Genomic DNA, 19448 nt, shown 5'->3' with positions numbered 1-19448 from the left:
GCATAACATAGATTTTTTTTTAAATCTTTTTTTAGTTGTAGATGGACACAATACCTTTATTTTATTTATTTATTTTTATGTGGTGCTGAGGATCGAACCTAGTACCTCACACATGCAAGGCGATCACTCTACCACTGAGCCACAACCCCAGACCAACATGGAATAATTTTAATACAGAATGGAAAGGATTCTGATTAAGACAGATGGGCAGTAATATGGTACCCCATATTTTCAGGCACAGTGGATTGATGAAAGAATTTGTTCATTGTCCGTTTCTCCCTCAAGAAGGTCCATGGAGGCAGGTACATTGCCTGTTTTGTTCAGTTATATATCCATAAGGGGGACTGTGGAGGGAAGGTGCTAAGACTTACCTAAAGTGACCCTTAAGTAAAGAAGGAGCTAGTGAAGTAAAGAACAGGGTTATGGACAGTCCAGTCAGAGGAAATTGCATGAATGGAGGCATAGAGCCTGGAAAGAGATTGTAGGGATAGGGAATTTAGACATAGGTTGTTGAAACAGAGTATAAACCACGTGGACAAAGGGTGAGGTAAGATCATGGAGACTCTTGTTTGCCAAACTAGGAAGTGGGTCACTTGTGTGGGTGAGCACTCATGTGGAAGGCCAGCTGCAAACTCAGGATGATTGAACAAGATCTGAAGTCTATCCTAGCCCTAGCATATGCCTATCTTGCCAAACTGCCTGAGAACCCATGATTTTTTTTTTTACAAAGCCCAAAGTAAAACCATATTTATCAAAAGTAGCTGTCACTTCTTATTCTCCAATTAGCTTATCGGATTTTCTAGCCAGATGAATTTTCACAGCTTCGTGTGGCAGGTACTTTTATTAGCACATATTGCAACTGATACGAATACAGCACAAATAGGTTGAACCACTTGCCAAAAATAACACAGCAAACAAATAGAGTAGTGTCAGGATGCAAACCTAGTCAGTCACCTTGGTTTGAGTCTATTCTCTAAAATCCCATATTATCTCAAATCTATCTTCCAATTTACAATTTTTCTCTTTAGCTGAATTCACTCACTGTTTAACTCATGAAGTTTTAATTTCCATGACTCTTATTTTTCAATTCTAAAATTTTTGTCCTTTTTACTTCTCTGTCCTGTTATCCTGTATTTGCCCTGTGGTTTCTATTTCCACTTTCACCATGACACATTTTAAAACATATACTCTTTCAAATTGGTCTATCGTGTTTAGTGTCTATGTTTGGACATTTCCATTTCTTGTCTACTGACTATTGCTAATGGTGGCTTCCCCTCACTCTCTTGCATGCCCTGTAATTTTTGAAAGTAAACTTAACATCAACAGGAGTTTGTTCTTTTTTTTTTTTTTTTTTTGCATTTTGGGGTTTTTTGTTTGTTTGTTTTTTGGTGGGAGACCCTCACACCTGGAATGTTTAAACATTTTTATGAGTTGGTTTTAGGTTTGTGATTATCAAGGTCTTAACCAACACTAGGCCAAGTTTTTATGTTATCTTCTTGGTTTGTGGCTTATATAGCACAAGAAGAATTCCAAACCCACACTTATATGTTGGGAAGGATGGGGATTTGATTTCTCATGGGTGATTTCAGTGGCCCAGGATTGGTGATAGATGCCATACCACATTCTCACCAGAATTCATCTTATTTCAGACTCAAGCCAGTCATTCCTCACTTACAGCCTAATAAAGGAGTTTATTTCCCGGTGCCTTGATTCTAATCACCATGGGATGCAGACACTCCAGCCCTTATGAAGGATAATACTGCCTGTATTTTCATATGAATTTTTACTTAGTTCCTTCTCACATATTGCTGCTTTAACATTGAGCTTGCTCTTCATTTCTAGAACCTGGGGAGTTCTCTTTTGCATACCAGCCTGAAAATGGATGTTGCTGTTTATTTCTAGCAGCATCTCTCTGTGATTGGAGAAAATGCCCCTCAAAGCTCAATCTGTCAAAGTGACTAGAAGACTTGGATTATGCATTTAGATCTCAGTCTCGGTCCTTCCCATGAGGTTCTGAGGTCATGGAAGACAGGAACCTTTTTCTCATTAAACTACACATTCTAATTCTTCAAACAAGACTCAGGATGGAATAGGAATCAATAAGGATTTGAGCAAGGAATAAGTAGGTGAATTAAGCAGCTTTCCCTCTGATTGGAAATGAGAATTAAAGACCATATTACAATTCTCTTCTAGAAAAAGATGACACCAAGAATCCCTGGGAAGTTGCCCAAGCTCTCTGGAAAGCTGTGCTGTGCAAAGGAAGGAGTATGAGTCCTGCCTTCATCTGCCCTCTGAACAGCCAGGTCACCACCATTGCACCGCCTCCTTCTTGAAAGCCACACACTGTGGATTTCAGTGCTGGTTTGGTAGAAATTCCAGGTCTGGCTGGCGGAGTTCTTAACCTGAAGCTGCGCTGCCTTTCTTAGCACAAGTCAATACCCGAAATGCCCTTCTGTATCCATAACTGGAATGAGATCAATAACATGCAGTGATACAATTTTTCTGATGGTTCTAAAAAGGAGCTTGCAAAATAAGTTCACCCAGTGAAAGTACCTTGCATGACGCCTGGCACAGAACAGGCACTACGCTAAACCTGAGTGCCCTTTATTTCCTTTTCTCCATTCATTGTACTTGGTGCCCAAGATGGAGAGACATATCACCCAATCCCTGTTTCAATCCTTAATTAGCAACAGAATATCCAGATCAAATTAAAAATCATGAAAACTTTCTTTGGCTTAAGGTAAGAGACATTTCCATCCATCCTGCCATTCAAAATGCCTCATAAACTGTAGCCAGCAATAAACTGCATCTAATATAGTTTCATAAAATAATTGCTCCTCAGAGAGGAAATAAAATTCCAAGAGCATATGTACAAAAGGCTACTGTGACAATGAATTTTGAGCTCCTTTTCCCTTTGTAATCTTGGAACTTAGAATCTGTGCCTGAAGTAAGTTAGAAACTCAGTAAGCTTGCTGAATGTATTTTTTAATTAATGGGTTAATATATATATATATATATATATATATATATATATATATATATATATGATGGACCTTTATTTATTAACATGTGGTGCTGAGAATCAAACCCAGTGCCTCGTATAAGCTAGGCAAGCACAGTACCACTGAGGCACTTGCTGAATGTATTTGTACACATAAGTATGGGAATAGCACCTCTTTAGATAAGGTATGGACTCATCAATCCACAAACCTTTATTGAAGATTTCCTATGAATAAGAGTCTGTGGGAGATTCTGAGATGAATAAGAGGAAGAAAGAAAGCACAAAGAAAAGCAAGATTGAAATCCTACCTCCAAGGAACTTCCAGGCTTATGGGACAGATAGACAAATAATTAAATTAATAATATATAACATGGACAAAGTTAAGAGAAGAACACATAGAAGCACTATGGGAATTCCAGAGAGGGAAAGGCCTCTTCCTGTGGAGGGACTAGATAAGCCTATGAATAATATAGAATTTATGTTCAGTATTAAAGGAAAACTGATTTGTTGGCTTGCAAAAGTTAGAGGATGGGTATTAGCAAAGAAGAAAAGGCAATCAGAGAGAAAGAACAGGATATACAGGAAGAAATAGAAATTTGGCTGAAGATACACAAAGGGGCATAAGGGGGACGAAGAGGAAATATGGCTGGAAAGTCAGGGTGAGCCAGACTGTGGGGGCTTTGAAAACATCCTGATTTACCACTGCAGGACATAGGGTCTTTATAGGGTAGCCAATGCTTAGCATATGGCCAGGCTTAATTAATGCTAAGTAAGAACTTCATAGCAGGAACCTGTTCCCCACATGCACATAGGAAGCTTCCATCTGTATGCATAGGCAATTACAAACATTCCAAATACTCTGTCCTGAACCCTGCAAGCACATCAAATGCTCATTGTAAAAGGTCACCCAGCACACAGCTCTGATCAATCCTGGCTCAGGCTGAATCAAATCCCTTAAATAAGATCCACTAGATGTAGTGTCAGGAAGGTCAGAAACAAGCCTATTTCACATCTTGAAGCATTTTTACCATGTGGAACATTTTAGAGGAAGAAGGGAAAGGAAAGGAAAAAAAAAAACTCTCCAGAAATGATAGAATTCCAAGTAATTAAATGTTAAATGATCATAAAGTAAGCTGGGAATTTATTTTGGCCACCACCTTCTACTAGTGATCTGAAAAGCAGCAGATTGCAAAGCAAGCCATGCCAGGATTCAAAATGGAGTTTCACACCTCGCTCCCAGCCTCCCCTGTGTCCCCCCAGGTACCTTTGTCGAATTCACTTGAAATGTTCCATGGTGAGGTAGGCACTAACTCAGCAGTGACTGACAACTCTGTTTCTGAAAAGAGAAACAAGGGAGGGGAGAAAGACAAGGACAGTATTAAGTACAGTGACTTATGGGCTGTTAGAAGCATCACGCAAATACAGTGGGACTGCCTTTGGAGGAAGCAGTCCCCTCGTTTACTGAACTGGAGTGGCTGCTCCAGTGGCCTCATGGAGGTGCCTGAACCTTAGAGGCCATCCAAATGAACAAGCCATAGGCCAGATGTGACAACTGTTCCTTTAGAGCTCTGGTTTGAAAATTAAATTTAAAAGATTATGTTAACAAACTGATAGTAGTGACCATGCATTATCAAACACGAACTCTTGACTTGTTAGAAGACCAGTTTTAGACTAATATATTCAATAGTCATCCTATGGAAAATATGAAAAACGTTGTCCTTGCAACTGACTCCATTGGTCACACTTGGGAATTAGCTGCTCTATGAATAGAGAAATTCATTTCCTTACTTTGGCACTTCAAGTCAAGACAAACAAAAGCTAAAATTTGAACACTTGTGGTAACTATACTTAAAAGGTGATTTTCAAAACCACCATCAATTAAAACAAACATGCAAATCAATACTCTAAAGGATATACTATACTATTAAGATTTAGAGACTTTTCAATGGTAGACTGTGATATACAAATGATGACTTTGTTGTTGTTTTTGAAAATTTAAACTACTAATATATTTTAATATGGACTACACTAACCTCCCTTAGGCTATGTCTGCGTACGTGCGCTCACGTACACACACACACACACACACACACACACACCACACACACCACACACACTCACCGTATTACAGAATATTAGTTAGACTGGGTCTTAGAGGGTCCAAGGACACCAGAAGTATTGCACACATGCTGTCAATACTCCAATGCACCTAAGCAGGCCCTTCTGTCCAGTGCAAATATTATAAATCTCTTATGAACCTTTTTTTTTTCCTCCAAGTATACCAGGGATTGAACCCAGGGGTGCTTAACCACTGAGCAACATCCCTAGCCCTATTTTTTATTTTGAGACAGGGTTTTTCTAAAATGCTTAGGGCCTCACTAAGTGGCTGAGGCTGGCTTTGAGCTTGCTATCCTCCTGCCTCAGCCTCCTGAGCTACTGGGATTACAGGCACACACCACCACACCAGCTCTTATGGCTCTTTTTACCTGTTGGGCCTGGCATCTCCTGTAGTCTTTTCAATGCATGTTTGTTCTAATTAATGGTGGTTTTGAAAATCACCTTTTAAGTGTAGTTACCACAAATGTTCAAATGCTTAGCTCTCATTTGTCTTGACTTAAAGTGCCAAGGTAAGGAAATGAGTTTCTCTAGATAACCACTAAAAATGGGTCTGGTTTGGAACACAAGATGAACTTGAGTAAGTGGAAGAACTGGAATTCAAATCCAGGTCTGTCTGACTGTACTGCTGTCTAGTACTTGAGTCTATGAAACTAGACATTTTCTCTGATCTTACCTTGGACTTCACTTTTTCACAGAAATAAATGTGCTCTCTACTTTTCCTTATTTACTGACAGTAACCATTTGCCAAATGATCATAGAAAGTACACATCCTTATCACTGACTGAACATTGCCAGGGACAAAATGTTTACCCACTGAGACCTTGCAAAGGATACTTCCAGTGTGTCTACCTGCCACACGCAGCAGAGATAAAGGGGTTGTTGGGTTTGCGCAGACCACCTTAGTTTCCTGCTTCCCCATCTAGAAACAGGTAGGACAGAAAGTGGACAACTGACCCAGACCCTCCCTACCCACGGTGGCACCTGTCCTACATCCTGAGCCAGAAACAGCAGAGTGATTGAGGGGGACCTCCAGGCAGATGACAGCATGGCAGGATCTTACATCTCATAAAATTCTCAAACATCAAAACAAACAGAAAAATTGACCCAAGTCGATAAAAGTTTTAACACAAAATCACAGTGGCAGGCAGTGTTTCTATCTGCCCCTGTCCTTAGATGGGGATTTCATGCAAGGGATGTTACATTTTGGGGCCCTCCATGTCTGACTCAACTGCAAGTCCACCCTGACTCCCATCCTGCGGCTACCAGCTCTGGCTCCTTCAAGCCTGTCAATCCTTGATTGCAGTGTCACAGAGGATGGTAACTTGTCTTCCAAAAAGGCTCATGGAGCACTCAGATACCCAGATTTCAGGGAGCAGAGCTTGGGAACAGAAGCATGGCAGAAGGAGTGGCATTTCAGGCAAGGAGGCACAGGGTGAGAAAGCAGTGGGATTCAGGCAGACCCACGCAGAATTTACGTTCAATATTTTCATAGCTTCGTCTTACTGCTGTTCACAGCTAAACTGCCAGAAATATAAGTTTCATTTTACAGTATGAACTTCATAGAAATTTAGCTATATGTCACTTGGTTTTTTCCAACCCGAGTTTGAAATTGCTGATTGAATGTAATTTGGGACCGATGACAAATGAATGGATTCTTGGAAATGCTAACAGTGAAATTGTTCTCCACCTGTCCCTGGACACTAATTACCACTCAGTTCTTGGGCAATGGAAAAGATAATTCCAATTTGCAAGCTCATTAATGGATTGTGCTGATTCTGAGGAATTTTGTTCTCAGCCTCAGGATTGATTGCTTTAGATAACCATATGTTCAGCTTTCTCAGATAAAATGACAATAAAAACATAAAATATTTTAAAATATGAATAATAACCAGAAAGTATTATTTTCTGAAACCATTCTTAAAAGAAAGGCTGGCTATTTTATGTATAAATATAAATTTTAATATCAATAATTCTGTCTTACAAAATGATGTTTAAATTTTTTTTTTTTCCTGAAAGGCTGAAGTTCAGGTAAGAAAAACTGAGCACACCTCAATTTGAACTACATTAATTTCATGGCCACCAGTCTTGACTCTGTAGGATCCATTGGTGGACTGAGCTCCTCTACCATTCTCATTCTGGCAAAAGATGAACCATTTCCAAGTATATTTACTATCAGACTAGTAGCTAGAGATAGCTCTTGCTTTCACTATGTAATAGCAAATTAATGGAGACAGCAGAATATTCAATGGAAATACACACCAACATTTAAATAGCAATTTCTTATGCTTATGAATTTTGTGATTGTGAATCAGTTATTTGATATCTTTGATATCTACTTTCTCGTCTATAAAATGGAGACAATAAAAGCCACCTCACAGGATTGCAACCAACTTTAAATTTTCTAATGAACCAATAAGATCCTGCACAACGCCCAGCTTCGAGTGAGGACTTGTGACTTCTTTTCTGTCTAGCAAGGCAGACAGTAACCATCCTCCACATGGACATACTCAGTTAGCTGCTATGTCACTGTGTTTGAAATAATGCATTCGCCATGCTCTTTAAAAGACTGTATTTCACATGCTTCACTAATCCAAGCCAATCTTTTCATTTTGTGAGGTTTTCCTGAATTGGTCACCAGTTCTCTAGGAACTTAAGTGTTTATATGTGGTTTTATCCAATTTAAGCAAATCAAGTATGTTTTAGAAAACTTCAGCCCTTATCTTTCTCAACCTCCGTAGGAGAGCAAACCTCAAAAGCTATTCTTCTGATTTGATCAATAGGAGCTATTATCTTTGCAGTTTCTCTGATGATTGACTTTTTGGCAGTGATTCTGCAAACCATACGGTTTTGGTATTTAAGCCTGAACAGTGGGAGTGTTATTTGAAAGAAAGAAAAAAATATATAAGCCTTGAATCCTCCTCAATGATGAAAGTCTGTGCTCTCCAAAAGAATTACTGGTTCATTTCAGCATTTGGCAGGTAGAAGTCCAATGTCCACAGGATGTGGAAGCTCTTCCAAGATACACCCAACCATGCCACATCTTGCATCCCTGATCCAGAGATACCTGAGGTTGTTACAAAGGCACAACATACTCACAAGATGAGTCGTCAGCCCAGAGGACACGAAGGCCAGGTGGACAAAAATGGCTGTACCAGCACCTTTCTTGACCAAAGTCAATGAGTCCTAGGATCTTATACCCTGGATCCTGGGACTTGGATTTAACTTAGCAAACTACATTCTTGGCACACATAGAATTTTGTAGCATCATCATTATAGTGGTACAGTAGAGGATATAAAGGAGAAAAGAACAGATTCTGGATCCTCCTTCAACAGGAATAATTCCACTTTTATTTATAAAATTCATTTAAAGGAACCAATATAATTTTACATCATGTAACACCAGAAGAATGAGAAATTATAATCCGTGTATACATGTCAAAATACATTCTACTATTATGCATAATAAGAACAAATAAAAACATTTAAAAAAATTATTCAAATGTTGTGAAAGTCTCCAAGACTTAAACATTTTTTAAAATTATGTTATACAATGTCCTCATGGTACAGATGAAGAAAGTGAGGCCCACAGTAGTCAAGTGGCTTTGCCAAAATCACAGTTCCATGACAGAGCCAGGACCTACAAACGGCTTGGAAATGAAGACAAGCCAGCTTCTCCCTGAGCTCCATTTTCTTCTGCCTGCAACCGTAAGACAGGATAGGTGTCCTCAGGGCTGAGTTCTGACACACTCAAGGAATTTCCAAGCAGCAGGGATCAGACCCACAAAAGGGGCCCATTTCCCTGCTCTGCTTGGGCTTCTTGGAGAGCGCAAGAGGCAGCCATGCTGAAGACCTGGAGGTCTCTGGTGGGCAGTGGTATTTCCGATGTCACTTGGTGAAGCCTCTAACTTTGGTTCCTTCCTCTCCTGAGAACCTCACTGGGAAGCCTACCTACACCTGGTAAATCACCATAACCCTGCACCTATCTGGGTAAGAGTCTGTCTGCCTCAAAGGGCAAAAAAACTCCACTCCCCACAGTGAAGAGGGTCAAAGGGCCTGGGCATTGCAGCAGCCCTAGTCTCACAATGACCCCACAGTCGGGCTCTGAATGAGGGGTCCTCTCCACTCTGGGGCCTCATTGTAGTTACTGGAGAGAGAGGAGAGTCAGAGTCTTCCACACCTATGTGGGATAGTCAGGAATGGAAAACACCCTGTTCAATGTCCACAGAGACATCATAATCCTCAGAGACTTCCAATATGGATTTCTGGTATAATCTCTAAATGAAATTATTGAGACAGTCACAAAAAGATGGTCCAGTCCTTAAACCTGAACCCTCTGCTGCATTACTCAACCATGCCACTTATGAAGTCGTTTCTTGCTTTTTGTTTTGGTAAGACAAGTGATTATTTTATAATCAGCACAATTATTGAACATGTAACAAACACATTTATTTCTTGAATAAAATTCAAAATATCTGAAAATTTGAAGTATTATGCACAGACAGTAAGAACTACCCCCCCATCTCCCTAAAAAAGGGAAAGGAAAGAAAGCAAAAACCTAAAAAAGGAACAAAAGGCACCCAGGTTTTCTTAGTGTCTGAGAGGTTCTGCTGTGTATAGTGATCTTCTCAAAGATTCTCTGAGGAAAGGGCCAATCTTATCTCCATTTTTATGACTCCTACAGAACCTGAGGTAGAGATTCTCAGATTATGGGTGGGTAGGGCACTTTGATGAAACCCAAGCAGCCTGAGACAGAGACAGTGCACCCAAGTACAGGCCCTCTGGCCTCTGGCTGAAGTCCCTGCAGCCCCAGAAGTCCCCTGTGTGATTCTCAGCTCCACAGAACAGGAATGGAAAACCAGGACCAGAGACTAAACTCCTCCCTCTGTCAGTTCTTGGTTTGCTAATTCTAGAGTAAAAAAAAAAAAAAAAGGCAGAAAACATAAAGGTGGGAGAGAAAATACTCTTGATTCACTCTTAAATGCCTTGTTTTTTCATTTAGAGAAACTTTCTTCTTGGAATCTATTACATTAAACTTAGGGATCATATGCACCCTTGGTATTTAAAGGAATTATGCTACACGAAGCACCATGACCCACATTTTAAAAGTGAATTTTAAAAAATCATCTGTGTTCTTGATAGCTACTTCACTGGAAAACTATCATACCTGGGTTCTCTTCCATGAACTATAGAGATTCACTTGCTCATTCATTCTACAAACGTGGAGGGGCACTTTCTCTGCATAACAATGAGGATTTAAAAAAAAAAAAAAGGCTGACCTGGTCCCTAACACTTTCCATAACTGCCCAGTCTAGTGGGGAGGAATACAGGGACACAGAGAGACCAGACAACAGCAGGAGTTGTCAGACAGGCCTCTCCATCCACCTAGCCAGCCACCCCTCCCCAGCCAGACTAGAATACCAAATAAAATCAAGAGAAATAATGTGGTACAAAGCTGAGATCAAAAGAAAGAGAACTTCACAGATATGGAAAAGGAAGAGGAAGAACCCAGTGCTGTGAAGGGGAAGGTGTCCCTGCCTGGCAGAGCCTCTGCGCTGGGGCTGTTTTAATGCTCTTTGAAAAATCAAAGATGTAGCCCTAGGCCAGGGGAAAACCGGAGCTTCCTGACTGAAGCTGTACTAGAGCCTGGGAGAGTTGCTCCATCGTTGGGAAGGGTTAGAAACAGTTCTCCCTAAGGTCCACGGAGGCAGCTAGGACTTTAGCAGTCTACTCAGGACTTGGGTAGGATGCAGAGAAGAGTCTCCATGCGATATCAAAATGGATGTGTGAAGACAGAGTGATTAATTCCCTATGTCCAGTTTCTCTCGGTCGTCAAAACCGGGAATCTAACATCATTCCAATATATTGTCATTTTATCACATGGGAAGATTCATGTAACCAGCTCTGCAAACAATATAATGATGTCTCCTCAAACAGAGGTCTCCCTCATGCTCCCCCAACAGTCCTACCCTTGTCCCTCCTAATCATGCCTAACCCGTGGCAACAGTTGGTTGGACCTCTCTCTATCTCTAACTTTGTTGCTTCCAAAATGTTCATAAATGGATTCATATAGTACTTGACCTTTTTAAAATGGCTTTTTCCACTGGGCATCATGCCCTTGAGATCCACCCAATTTGTTGAATGTGTCAATAGTGTTCCTTTTCATTGCTGACTAATACACCGTAGTATGATGGTTTGTTTACCCGTTCACCTCTGACATTTGGAGGTTTCCATTTTTCTATTACTAATGAAACTGTGACGAATCCACCCACAGACTTCTGTGATAAATTACTTATTTTGTTAAGAAGGAAATGGACCACAGAAGGAAGGAGTTAAATGCAAAAAAACAATAATAAGCAAATCTCTTGGGATGTATGTTGAAGATTTTGTATAAGCCTTGGTGCTAAAAATAAGTATGTGATGAGAGGTACAACAGAAAGGCAGCGGGTCTTAAGGCAATCCTGAGGAAGAATGCATATGCCATTTGGAGGAAAAGGAGATCACTCCTTCAAAAGATTGCTCCAGGATTGGCGGGGAGGGGCTGTGTATTAGAAAAGCTGTGGCATATTAGTACAAATAACTCAATAATGACCTCATTCAACTACAGCAATAACAATTTTTTCAATCCAGAGATTTCTAGTTCTTTAGGTTTTTTTGTTTTGATTTTTTTTTTCCTTAAAGACAAAAAGCTAGTTCCTGAGGAGGCAGGATCTCCTTAGGGATAATGAGAAGTCCTAAGAGAACTTTCCAAATGGCTCTAATCTTGATCTTCCCCAGGGAATCAAGGGAGTGAGCCCAAAGTCAGCAGGGTCTCACTCACCCCGGTTGCAGATGCTTAGTGAAATATAAGAATTAGTTTATTTCTGGCCAAGATAAAGTGAAATGATAGAAAGCATGTTGAAAAATGCTTAGCTTGGAAATTGGTCTTATCTCCCTACAGAGGCTCCATTTCATTTCCTTTCAGCTGTGGCGGGCACCTTGGGTTTCTAATGACATCAACAAACTTCACACTTTCACCCTTCTTTTCACGTGACTGTCCTTCCTCACGCACTCTTCCTGTCCAAAGTGCCCCCTGGCGATTTTTCCTTCTTACTCCTTCTGCTGTGTCATCTATCTTTGTCTTATGGGGTGTGCCATTTCATGTCCCCTTTCTATGACCTATGTACACTTTCATTTCATATTCTTTAACCCATTTTGTAATTAAAAACCCACTACCTAGTAATCTTCTCTAGCCATTTCAAAGCCACACGTCATTCAAAAGAAACAAGGGACTCGAGAAAGATGCTTTCATCGATGCCATTCCATCACAGCCTGAGAATTCATTCTTGACTCTTCCAAAAGGAACGAGGTCTTAGTTTTAAGTGCCATACACAATGAGAATGGAGTTAAGATGCACTGGGTATCCCCTAAAGCCATAGTATATTAGCAGAGTTTGCAAAACAAATGGTCAGAAAGAGTTTGAGGGAGGGGAAGAAAATACCACTTTATGTTTGCCTGGAGTTTAATGCTATTAAGTTCATTTGTTTGTTCAATGATCCATCTAACTATCCATTCTGCAAATATTTACTGAGTGCCTCTCTGCTCCAGGACAGATAAGTGCTATGCTAGCTAGGTGTTGGGATATAATGGTGAACAAAACCAAGACAGTTCTTATTTCATGGAGCTCAGGTCTGGTAGGCACACAAAGAAGCATACCGAGTATTAAAATACAGCATGATAAATGCTGTGAGGGATGTCTAGGATTGGGAAAGGCTAGCACAAATTTGGAGGATCCAGCATTGACCAAAGACTTTGGTCAAGAGGAACTTCATGTTGTTTGTTGTTTAGACAGACAGAAGGGCTTTGGTAATCTAATCCCTTCCTTTGAACAAAACAGGATAGTCCAATAAATGAACAATGAACCCAGACCTGGTGGGATTTCAGCCCTTGGAAAGACTGTCATCTTAGACACTTCATCCATCCTAATCACATGACTGTCTTTGCAGGATTTGGTGCTCCAAAGAGGTTTCTATTGGAAATACGGGATGTCTGCTCCAATCATAGTCATTAGGCCCTAGCCCTACATACTTCTTAAATTGATTCTTCAACCTAAACTGAGTCTTTTATGCTTTTTTCTTTCTAGGAATATAAATATCTTCTGAAAATGGAAAATTAGTCTAATATACTTGTCTAAAAACTTCTAAACTTTCAGTCCCTTTTGCCTTTCTAATTTATAGTTGTCTCCTCCAAAGGAGAGAAAATAAACGCCCATTCAACATAGTACAATGTGAAGGTAAATGATTTCTCTTCCAGCCTACTAGATCAATGATGAAACAGAATATGTGAAATAGAATTTATTTTTGTGGTGCTGGGGATTGAACTTAGGGCTTCAAGCATGCTAAGTAAGCATTCTTCCACTGAGCTATACCCCAACCCCACAAAAAGAATATTTTATGTACAGATTCCATCTCCTTGAAAAAATGCAAGGCTGACATCAATAAAATCTCAAGTTGGAACCTCACACAGAAGGGTACTTCTTTCTGTTTCACACTATATTTGAGTCACAGCAGAACAACCTGCAGTTCAACAAAAATAAGATAAACTTGCTAATCCAGTGATATTCTGCTTACCACTGAAAAACCTAGAATTGCCCTAATTTTCCGCTCTACAATTTTCCTTTTGGTCATTTGCAAGTGTCTTCCTTTGATTCTGATTACATGGTCAGTTTCTTGAGAGCAAGGATCACATCTTATGCATCTATTGCGCCTGCCTTAACTTTTTGGAAGCCTGGACTAGGAGAGATGAGAGACAGCACGGCGGTGGGACAAGGGGTCAGTTTTAGCTTTTGACCTTGGGCAAGTGACTCCACACTTCCAATCCTCAGTTCCTCATTCATAAATTGGTATATGAGGAATGACCTTACAGGTTTGTTATGAAGCGTAACTGGGTAATTTCTGAAGATGAGTTCAGTGCCCCAACAAATGGTAATCCTTCAGCAAAGTCGCCCCTAAGTGTTGCGAAAAGACTATTTTACTCACCACAGATACAGCATGAAGGGTGTCTGATGCAGTGATTCCCAAGCCTAGTCAAGAAGCATGTTAAACAAATATAGATTCTTGGACCTTTATCTCTAAACTATTGAATCTCCCTAGGTGAAAGCTACTTCACCTATAGCCTAGCATGGTTTTGTGCAAACTACCAGGACCACAAAACTTAAAAAATTATATGACTGGGAAAAAAATTAATACAGAGATGTTTAATATAATTTAAGAATCCAGGGGAAAGGGAAGAGGCACACTACGTGGGCAGAACCTCAATACTGAGGTAGCTCAAGGACTATTCACCAAGATTGAGAATTAGGACCCCTACAATGTCTTTCAAAGCCAAATGTTGCTGTTCAACTTGAAGTTTTCCTTAATTAGTTGACCATTGATTTAGCTAAATATATTTTAGTTGGAAAATTATGATGCTATAAAGAGCAGTGCAGTGTTGTCTTAACCATTGTCTAAGTTACACAGGTTCTCAATGTTTGTGGAACCCTTCATTAAATGGTCAAATTGGGCACACTCTAAAAATGTGTGGAAATCTCACTCAAGGCACAGAAGGAGGGAGAAACAAAACTCTTTTCAGCCTTGATTCTCAGCCACTTAAAGCAGTTACAAAGAGAAGCCCACTTTGGACGCAGTTGAGAAAGCTATTAAGATTCCAAGCACCTTCCAGGAATACAAGTACCTTGTATTTAGGTAGCACTTTTCCTTTCAAGAAAATCGGTACACAGAACAGACTTTATTAGCTCATGACTCCACGTGTGAAGGATCAAGGCCCAAGATAATCATACCCTGGTTGGATTTGAAGAAACCCAGACTCGGGAGGAGAACTTGCCTAAGGTCCCCTGACATGTCATCGGCTGCCAGAAGAACATAACCATGACCTCCCCCTCACCCAACCCTGCCTCTGCTCAGGCTCTCTACACCTCTGCTGAGGCCCCCTCCCCAGTTGTAGGGTTATTTTTTTTTCTAACCCCTCTAGCACACTGTTAATGCAATCATTTCAAAGTTCCAAAATGTGAGGAATAAGAGAAAGAGGGGAGAAAAAAAAGGGAACTATTTTCAGAAAAAAAAAAAGATCTATTGAAAGTGTAATTTGTACCTTCTGGCTGTCCCTAGAAATCAAGTATTTAAGTTAATGGGATTGAGGGTCTCCTGGATTAGTGAAAATTATTTTAATCAGAGAGGTAAGTTTAGGAGAATTACTATTCACCTGCAAGATAGTAAGATGGTTTTTCTCCAACCATATTAGCCTGGGCGTGTAGAATCTAGATGGCTGGCAATTTTCAAATACTTAATTCGCCTCAAATTGCTCCAGTTTAAAATGCTTCATCTGTCTGGACTGGGGTTTCCTACACTGTGTCGTTATTGATAGCCTGGGGAGATCAATAATTAGAATTAAATACAGGGAAACATTAAGCAGAGTCTAAGTTGAGACCAAAATCCCTTCCCAGAGCCTTGATCTCTCTCCCTCTTCTGAAATCCTATATTATTTTATCTATTCTTCCTTTAAGACCCTTCTTTGCACATTGTAAGGTAGCATACAATTGCTTGAGTGTTCATCTTTTTTACGCAGATTGAAAGCTACTTGAAGTGGGAGGTGAGGTTGTATTTATCTGAACATTACTCACAGTATCAACAGTTCAGTGGACAAATGGTCGATCCTCAACTAATGATTCTGAATGGCTCTGGGATACAATAGTGACACTCTCTGTTTATCATCATATTTATTCCTCTAAGGTAGCATGGTAGATTGTAAAAGGGCCACAACCCACCCCTCTGTGCACTCAGGTCTTTTTGCATCTCCTCCTATGAGGAGACAGAGTCTATTTCTCCACCATTGAATCTTCACTGGCCTTAAGACTTGCTCTGGCTAACACTAGATGAGAGAACACCAACCACTGACTTATGAGCTAAACAAATGGCTATTGTAAACCGCTAGATTTTGGAGTGAGTTGTTACACCAAATTATTTGTGGGTAATACACACCCATTTACAGACAAGTACTCTAAGGTTCAAAGAGGTTAAGAAGTAGTCCAAAGCCATAGAATGATAGGATTTAAATGATTATTTCTCATTCCAAAGTTCTCATTCTTCCCACTAAATAAATGGATCAGATTTCAAATGTTCTTGTTCTTACTCTGAAATAAGTTTGAGAAACTAAAGGCAAAAGGAGAGCTGTATTTCCTTTTATTGCTGTGAAGCACCAAGGGAACTGCCAACGGGAGTAAGTCAACCCCATCTGACAGGACCATCTGTTCAAACCTAAGAGGCAAGAGTACAGGATCTCATTTGATCAAAGATCTGGAAAGAATGGAATCCTCACATGCATATACTCAGAGCTCAACCAATAACAGTTGCTATTCAAACTTGGTGACTTAGCATTTCCTCACCCAATATACTTTGTTCCATACTATTACTAGAAAGAAAAATAATTTTCCATGTAATTAATTTTATGACTCTACCTTTCCATTGGCCATCAGTAGGCCAACAGTCTGACTGTTTTGATTTTCAAATATGAAAATATGTTGGTCACTATCTACATCTGAAATGAAAGGCAGCCCTACCTGTAGCCTTCAGGCAAACTAGGTGTTTGAGGCTGCAATCATGGGAATTTTTCACAAAAATGCAAGGCCTTGCTTCAGATTTGTCAAAGAGCCAGTCACATGTGAAAAGGGAGGCTCTTCCTGCTCCCAGAGCTGTCAAAGGGCACCAATTCCGGAGACCTTTGTAGTCAACAGCAATGAACGGGAACACCAAAGCTGCCTTGTGCATGATGGATGAGGGGGCCTGTCTGCTCATGTGTGTCGCCTACCAAGATGGGCAACTTGATCTCCAGCAGATAAGATAATGCTCTTAGTTCCTCTGCTCAGAGAAGGCTATATAGCCTCCCCATCTGGAAGGCGGACATCCATTTTCAGTCAAGGATGACCAAGGTGATCGGGGGAATTTGGCGGGGGGATGATGGAAAGGACTGGGAGAGCAAAGTAGCACGGTGGGTTTTGTTTTTCTGCCTCCCCCTGAGTTCACAGTCCTAGTTCCCCTGTGAGATCATTCAGTAAGAGGACTTCCTCAATGGCAGACCTTTCTTCACATGCCCTGTAAACTGTCCACAGCTGTCCTGACCTGCTGTTCCAAGGTCCCCAGCAAGCAACTGTATCCCTAGCATGTGGGAGAAGGTTATTTAGCAACCTTGTAATGCAAAGGGTTTTTCAATGTTTGGCACAAAAATCTCAAAGCCATAAAAAAAGATGATAAAATGAACTACATTAAAAAGATCCTATGAGGAAAAAGTGAAAATAATGTCATAGGACAAACTCAGAAGGAAAAAAATCTTGCAACTCAAAAGGCAAAGGGCTAGCTGACAGAATACAGTAAGCAAAAGCACCTATACTTCAGCAAGTAAAAAAGTCCAAAAATGTGTAAAGGGGACAAATTGGCAATTTACAGACTAAACCATGAGAACATGTTAAGCTCACTGATAATAAATGTAAATTAAAACGTCAATGAGATGGTATTTTTCCCCTAATCAGATTGGAAATTTTAAAAACTTTGATAGCTCACTCTGTTGAGAAAGATATGAAAAAATGGGAATCCTTGTCTTGGCAGAAGTACGAAATGATTCAACTTGGCAATATCTATAAAATTTAAAATACAAATACTGTAAGGACAGCAATTTCACTTCTAGGAATTTAATCCTACAGATGTACTCAAACATGTATGAAATAATATCAGTATAATATTTAGTTGCATTACTGTTTACAATAGAAAAAGATTAGAAATAACCACAGGGATCTGATTATGGCTATCCCAAATTCACAATGAAACAAGATGTGACTGTGATAAAGGATTAAAAAAAAAGGAAACTCTGTATATATTGATTTAGAACAGTCACCAAAATATAACATTAGCTTAAAAAATAAAGTCAAGTACTAATTGTGTGTATAGAAAAATAATCTGGTAAAAACAAATGATTGGTTTGGTTTCTGAGCTTGTGTGCTCATAATATAACAGGTATATGTATATATTTCTTACATATATAAAAATATATTCTGACAAAATATTTATAAATTGAAACCCCCAAATTAGGAACAGTGTCTTCATCTGAGAAGGGAAACTGGTAGCAAGTCATGGGTAAGAAGACTTACTTACTTTTTACTGAATATCCCTTTGTACTTAAAAAAATGTCATATTCTGTGCAAAATTAGGGCATTTTTAAAAAAAGTGTTCTCAGGTGTTTCTTTGCTCAGGGTGTTCTGGGATCTCAGAGGAAGAGCACTTCCTCAGAGCATGTAGGAAGAAAACAGAAATTATCAGCAAAGGTGGCCAAGGGATGTTGACTTTCAAGTTGAGTTTTGCAAGATAAGTAGCAATTACCTATGTAGACAAAAAGCCTTTCTGTCCCAGGGACTGTGAATTTGGGGAACTGCAAACAGTCCATGGTATTTGATACATATTCATTTTTGCTTATTTTGAATGCTCATTGTCATATCCTAATAATTGCCCTCTCTGACTCACTGGTAAGAAGAAGAGGACATGGGTCTGAAGGTGTAAGACTTATATTAATGGCTTACAGTTTGATGAAGCATAGAATGTTACTGTTTGGATATGAAGCATCTCCTGGAAGTTCATGTGTGAGACCATGCAGAAATGTTCAGAGGCAAAATGATTAGATTATGAGAGTTATAGGCTAATCAGTGGATTAATCCACCTGAGGAATTGATAATTTGAAAGGACTATTGTTCTGGGTGATAACATTAGGCAGGCAAAGTGTGGCTGGAGGAAGCAGGTCACTGGGGGCATGCCTTTGGTGTTATATTTTGTTCCTAGCACCTCTCTTGCTCTCTCAGTTTCCTGGCTATCAAGCTAAGCAGTTTTCTCTGCTACACCCCTCAGCTATGATGTTCTGCCTTACCTCAGACCCAGAGCAATGGAGTCGGCTGGCCATGAACTGAACCTCTAAACCTGTGAGTCCAAAATAAAACTTTTCCTCCTCTAAGTTGTTCTTGTCAGGTAATTTGGTAACCGTGACAAAAAGCTAACTAGTACAAGTTATAATGATAATGAGCAGGAGAAAGATAGAGAACTCAGCAAATATTATACTAATTAGAAGAATCGTACTAATAGTATTTCATATATCAATTTTAGTTTGCAAAGCACATTTAAAGATTTTCACAAAAAAATTGTCAAACTGTTGTTATTCCTGCTAGTGATGACAAAAAACCAAGGATTAAAGACTGATGTGCCCAATGTCATTGCTATCAAGGGGCCAATTAAGGTTTGAACTCATAGTTCTTTCTCCTGCT

At 39.8% G+C, this 19448-nt stretch overlaps 1 protein-coding gene across 1 annotated transcript in view; it reads right to left on the bottom strand.

Moving 5' to 3' along the window:
- Nucleotides 1-6038, bottom strand: part of Ror1 (receptor tyrosine kinase like orphan receptor 1) — a 163162-nt gene extending 157124 nt beyond the window's left edge. Inside the window, exons 1-2 of the mRNA XM_077791550.1 lie at nucleotides 5969-6038; nucleotides 4266-4337 (exon numbers count right to left, since the gene is read on the bottom strand). Coding sequence (XP_077647676.1) covers nucleotides 4266-4337; nucleotides 5969-6038 — 142 coding nt within the window. The remainder of the gene's footprint in view (nucleotides 1-4265; nucleotides 4338-5968) is intronic.
- Nucleotides 6039-19448: the final 13410 nt, after the last annotated feature.

Source organism: Urocitellus parryii, chromosome 11 (genome assembly GCF_045843805.1).
Source record: "Urocitellus parryii isolate mUroPar1 chromosome 11, mUroPar1.hap1, whole genome shotgun sequence".
NCBI classification, from domain to species: Eukaryota; Metazoa; Chordata; class Mammalia; order Rodentia; family Sciuridae; genus Urocitellus; species Urocitellus parryii.
The sequence above is the reverse complement of the archived record's forward strand: the minus strand, read 5'-3'. Positions and strand labels throughout refer to the sequence as shown.